Source organism: Pteropus alecto, unplaced genomic scaffold (genome assembly GCF_000325575.1).
Source record: "Pteropus alecto unplaced genomic scaffold, ASM32557v1 scaffold5, whole genome shotgun sequence".
Lineage (NCBI taxonomy): Eukaryota > Metazoa > Chordata > Mammalia > Chiroptera > Pteropodidae > Pteropus > Pteropus alecto.
Window position 1 is genome coordinate 22,112,357 of NW_006441953.1, and position 6,342 is coordinate 22,118,698.

At 36.7% G+C, this 6,342-nt stretch overlaps 1 protein-coding gene across 3 annotated transcripts in view; it reads right to left on the bottom strand.

Moving 5' to 3' along the window:
• SLIT2 (slit guidance ligand 2) overlaps nucleotides 1-6,342 on the bottom strand; it is a 325,399-nt gene that overhangs the window by 130,696 nt on the left and 188,361 nt on the right. For all 3 annotated transcript variants that reach the window (XM_015594878.1, XM_015594877.1, XM_015594879.1), the window contains exon 5: nucleotides 1,900-1,971. In XM_015594878.1, coding sequence (XP_015450364.1) covers nucleotides 1,900-1,971 — 72 coding nt within the window. The remainder of the gene's footprint in view (nucleotides 1-1,899; nucleotides 1,972-6,342) is intronic.

Below are 6,342 nucleotides of genomic sequence, written 5' to 3' on the forward strand. Positions count from 1 at the left end.
ACAACAGACCCAAGCAATTGTTATATTCATATTTCAAAAGTGAAAACTAAGGCTTAATGAAGTTTACTGATTTTTCATGACTCTGAAATCCAATAAACAGCAAAAGATTTTGAGACTCCAGTCCTAAACTCATCTCGCTGTATACATAACTGCCTTTAAATGTGGGGGAAATGATGCATGTTGGGAAAATATTTTTTAAAATCCTGCTAAATCAACTTTGCATTCCTCACAACAGCACACTGGCTAGCATCTCACTTTTCTTTTTATTTCTAAACTTTTAAAATCGCATTTTTAAAGACAAATGAATAGGATATAAGGATGAATTCTACTATGACTGGTATCCCATTCCCAAATGTATCCTTCGACATGGCGGAAGGATTACTTATGGACTTGGATTCCCTGAATATCTTTCCTAAGAGGTAAAAGCCACCTGTTTTAAGGATTTAGAGATAATACTATGGTAAGATTGTAAGAGCATTCCCAAAGGGTGGTAAACTGTGGCCATTACTGTCCTTTGACAATGACATACGGGCAGCTCGAGTAGCTGCTACATCAGATCTTTATATTGTTCTGACCAGACACAATACACAGGGGCAGTTTTGAACACTGTATATCACTGAATCTACCTGAAGACTTCCCCAAGCCCTAGCTAAAGAAGATAAACAGAAAGCAAATACAAGCCTTTGAACATGCAAACACTCATGAAAACCAAAGGCCAAGATTTTAATGGCTCTACAAAGTTAGGTCCAGAAGCCTATATTTTTCTGTCTTGACTTATACATTTAGAAAGTACAAATTTAAAACAAAAACCATTTACACTGAAGAGAAAACTCAGGGGCCAGAACTTATAGCTCTGTAAACAGTTGCCTTTGACAAGAGAAAATGTGTATCTCACTTTTGCTACTGGTAAAAATGTTGGATCCCACCACAGCGAATTCTAAATATAAGTTAATTCTTAAAGAAGGCCCTGCCCTGTTTCTTACTAGCTAAGAAAATATTAAATTACTGATAATAATCTCAGTACTCAGGGGCTTTTCTCTCCCCCCATTTTAAAATAATATAAAGGCTAAGGAAAACATATTATGCCTTAGCATTCAGAGCTAATCAAAAACCAACATTTCAAAGTCTAATGTGGGGTTCGAAAATGTATAAAGATATCTGTTGACAATATCGGGATTGTCACTGAGATCTTAAATCTGCTACATCCCTTCAGAGCTATGTGCACTTCCAAAAAACACTTCTATACAAGACATCATGCTAAAGATTTATCAAGGGAAAACACAGAAACATGGTTTCCTTTTTCTTTTTTTCTTTTTAAAGAAGGTTATACATGTATTCTTTTATAAAGATATGAGGGGAAAAGGATGTAAAAAAATATTCACACAAAAGGAAAGGTATAATTTTCTCATTCTCACACTTTGGCATTTAATGAAAATGGTGATCTCAAAGCTATTTTAAAAAGCTGTAGCTCTAGGCTATAGGTATCTTTAACAAGAAAATATTATCTACTCTTCCCAGAAAAAAAAAAAGAGTTTATATTCTGCATATCCAATAAACACCGATAACAACTGAAAAGGGAGTTATCGAAGTAAGCTGACAGCAAAAGGGCAGAAAATACATTGTAAATACCCTTTAATCAAATCATTTCTTTAGATTTAACAAGATTAATCACAAGGTTTGAAGAATGAATTTGATAACAAGTTCAGATTTAAGACATCTCCTAAATGAGAATCTCTCCAGTAAAAACAATATAAAACATTGTTACAAGCTCTCTCTCCTAAGGAAGCATAAAGAGACATAGGGTTTTCACCACTTTTATGACACTTTATTTAATATAAATTTAACTTGAAAATTGAATAACTTTAAAAAGACAGGATACATTAAGAAAAAAATACTTACAGGTTTTTAATGTCAACCGCTCCACGAAAAGCCTTCCTTGGAACTGCCTGAATTTGGTTTTCACTGAGATCACTAAAAATAATAAAAAAAAGAAAAAGATCAAGCTATAAAGTATTTAAAATACATTTGAATCAATTTGTTCGAGATGTGATAGAATCCTTTCAAAAAAATACTAAAAGGATCATAATGAAATCCATAGCGTTAGATGCAATTTCTAATACAAATATTTTACATTTCTAATATAAATTAAAAGGTTGGACTAAGTGGTTTCTCGAAGTGCTTTTCCAGATCTTTAATTTCATAATAAATTATAAAATATGGTTCTCTTAAATTTAAGCATTGATTCAATTTCGTGTAATAAAATATTTATTTACAACAAATAGCAAATTGTTCATAACTCAATTTCAAGAGGTTTTAACATTTTAATGCTTGGTATTTCTCCAACATCACTAACATAACTTATGAGGTATATAGAAAAGCAGTCCATTTAATATCCTAGAGAAGAGAAGGCAAAACTGATAAAACCTGGGTAGTATAATTAAGATTTCATAGCACTTTAAGTAATCTTGAAAATGGAACACGGCCCAACAATAAAACCAACAGTTTCTGCATGAAATATTAACAGCGGGTTGATTTAAAACCTTTTTTAAATAATTCTATTATAACCATAAACACAGACTGTCTATATTTGCATTTTAATTTACTTGAGAAATACATTTTAATCAAAGGAAGAAAAAGCACTCTTTGAGTTGGATTGAGAAGTTAGTAAAAATCACTCATCTCCTGAAATGGATCATTATTTTTCCTTCAGAGTTCAGATGTAATTCTATCTACTCACGTAGTATTATTAGCCTTAACAAGTAGGATATAAATATACATCAAGAAACACCACTGAAAACAGAAAATGCTCATCTCATTTGAAGTGACACTGCCACATCGCAGGAAGTTGAAATACCAAACAAATAAATTATAAAAATAACAACGACGGTGCTAAAATTGTCATTAAAATTCTAAGATAATTGTTGCTCATAAAGAAAGATGAAGCTACTAACCATGGATGAAGAGCTGATGAAAACAGAGCCATTTTCCAATTATGTGGAGGCATATCGGATGGATTCATCCGCATCCTCTCCTCCAGTGCCTCTTATGACCAGAGCGTGTTGTTCACACATTTATGGGCACACAATAGAGATAATTGGCAGATGGAAAGATTTAGTGTGTGGTCTTGACCTCATTAACACCAAGTTTTAAACAAACTGAGATTTGCATTTACATCTCAATGTCCACGACGGTCAAATTTTAAAAAAGAAATGTTTGCTAAGCAATTTGTAAAGAAATAAATGTTAGTCTATTTAAAGAGTAAAGGTCTTTAGCAAAAAAAGCAAAAAGCATATATTATTTCATGCAGTAAATTTACAGTATGTGCTTATGTAAAAGTTAAGGCAGCGATCCATTTTTCTGAGCAATGTCGCCCTGTTACTGCTTTCAAAAGTTTCAGTATATTCCTAAGGGTAATAAAACTTCATTCCCTTAAAAAGCGCTTATTTCTCCAGCTTGTCATTGATTGAGAGTGACTTCCTTCCTTTGTTTGATTGCCTCAGATTAAGAAGGTTTAACAATACACATGTAAAAGCCTTGATGCTAGAAACAGGGTTCAGAGTGGGCTACTGAGCAAGGAGAAGGTAAAGAGAGATACTGGAAGCAGAAAAATCAGGAAGTAATAAGAAATAAAGAGGGAAGAAAGATTGAATTCGAGCAAATTTCTATCTACAATGCTTCCTGGAAACCCATAGTCGTATTTTTATTGTTGTGTCGCTGTCAATTCGATGTTTTCTCATCACTTATTTTTTCCCACTTCCAAGACAAAAATGGCCTTGGAGACTGTGTAGATGAATAAAAAGGGCAGAGATGTTTTCTTCAGATCTTGCCTGCTTCCCAGGCTTTGCAGTCTTCCTCTCTGGCCGGCAGGAGCCATTTCTTTCATCCTCTGCAGTCTCAGCTCTGCTCAGTCTCCAGGCCCAGTTTTCCCAGGATTATGGGCTCACATGGGGAGAGGTTAGGGTGGGAGGAAAGTCTGGGGGGGTATGTTAGGTGGATCACAGAGGCATCGCTGAGGATCACTGAAATGCAATCAGAATTACCACAGGCAGAATTCTAGGACGTGGAGAGGTTTCATCCTGTCAACACTCAACCAGTTTTTTCTATCGAAGAGTGAATAGCTGTCCATCTCAGAGCCTCCACACTCCCCTGAGGTCAGTGGTTTATGTGTGGTTGCCCCCCCTGAGTACACTGCTTCCCAGACCATTCTTCAGGGTCTCTGCTCTTGTGCCCAGCCCACTCCAGCAGGCAGCTTCAGTTGTGAATCCCAGGCCCCTTCGGTTAAGGGGCTCATGTTCACCCGTGATAGAGGAAGAAACAACACGTTATCAGAACCTACTGTATGCAATAATTAATGTTTTGTAAAATAACATATTATCGAATTTGATCTATATTTTCTTTAATCCCCAAAACTATCTTGTAAAGTAGGTATATGCCCTGGTTTTATAAGAAAAGAAGCAAAGCTTCGGAGATGTCAGGTTTTAGTGCTCAACAATGATAGATTGGCAAAGTAAATGTGTAGGAAATATAGGTAAATACTGATTCGAGATGTGGGGGGATTTCTACGGCTGCTACCAGAGGCTACTTAACTGATCGTAACATGTCCTTCACGTGGCCTAGAACTTAGAAGGCATTTTCTTAATTCATCCTAGCCTCTGATTTATGTCACTTGCAAAATGATGGGTAAGACTATGTTAGAACAATAACTCATATTTTCTACATATAATCAAGTAGGGGTTAGCAGTTGTTTGAAGCCAACATATATTTACTTAATATACACTGTTTGCAGGACATTGGCTGTTGTTGCAAGGATTTCTGACTTAAGGAAGGTCTTTTTTCTGGCTTCAGGAATTTTCAAATCTGGCAAAGTAACCAAATAAAAGGCCGAATGAGAGATTAATCAAACTATTGAGAGTCTAAAAAGCGACAGAACAGAATAAAAGGAAAGGTCATAGGAATGTGTCAGGATGAAAGGTTGAGGGCAGGGTGAGGGGCAGCACGTTTAGAGAAATAAATTACACAAGGAAGAATATAAAAGTAGAAAAACGTAGAACATTTTGTGGGAGTAGCTTTTGTTCTGCTTTGTTTAGAAGGTATATCATATGCAGTGGAGCAATAGGAGATGAGGTCAGAAGGAGAAGTCAATGGTGTGATGAGTAGACTTTCTGGCACCAATTAAGGAGTGAGTTCTTATGTCAGCAGACGATGAGGAGGAAGGGAAGGTGAGGATAGCCAAGATAGAGGCTCTTCCTTAGGTAAATTAAACTGGCAATGAGAGTTAGGATGAATTCCTGGGGTCAAAGATTCGAGCTGGGAAGACCACATCCAAGACTCCTACACTAGTAGGGAATAGCGTAGTGAGACTCTCGAGCAATATAACCACCACTACCACCTTGCTTGCTTATCCTGAGCCAGTTAACAAATGACTCTCTTACTGGGTAGATAGAAAAGGTGGAGGAGATTAAGAATAGTATCAGGGATGCATGAAGAACCAAAACTTAGAAGTGGATCATATGCAGATATGCATTAGGCAGGGAGAGAGGAGACAGAAGTGACTTTGAACTTAGATTAGGGAAACGTTAACAAAATTGGAAAATCAGAAGAGCAATTTGGAGCGTCAATAACGTGTCCGTTTTGGAAAATTTTCAAACTAGTTAGAGAGATGTGAAATATATCACAGTTTGATGACAACAAACATAGTATATTGGAAGTAAAACATGAGTGGTATCTGAGAAAGATGATCTTGATCAAAGAAATAAGAGTCATGGGAGGCTTGATTGATTCAGGCCACTTTCAAAATAGAATGGGATCTTTCTGAACTTTGATGAAAATGACTGAGCTCAGAAATTCTCAGCCTTCAGTGTTAGGGAAGGAGTGGTCGGGTGTGGGCGGCAGGAATCCAATGAGAGAGTCAGGATGCCAGAGAAGTTAAGAGCACAGCCTGCAGACCTGGACTATCTGAGATTAAATTCTAGCTCTGTCATTTATTAACCACATGACCTTGGGAAAATTACTTCCCCTTTCTGTGCCTCAGTTTCTTCATCTGTAAAATGGAATAATAGTAGCGTCTACTGCACAGGACCCTTAGGTGGATTCAATGAATTCATACTTTTAGAATGCCTAAAAAGAACCTGGCACGTAGGAAGAACTATAGAAGTGTTGGTTATATACGCGTCACAATTATTCTACTAGGAACTGCTATGTGCCCATGAGTGTACCTGCTTTGCTTCTGGAAGAGTACAGTAGGCAATGTGACACATAACTAATGGAAGCACAGTATTCTGTGAACGGTGTGGACCGAGAAGAATGAGTCGGAACTACCGAGTTAGAGAGCTGGAGCTGCCA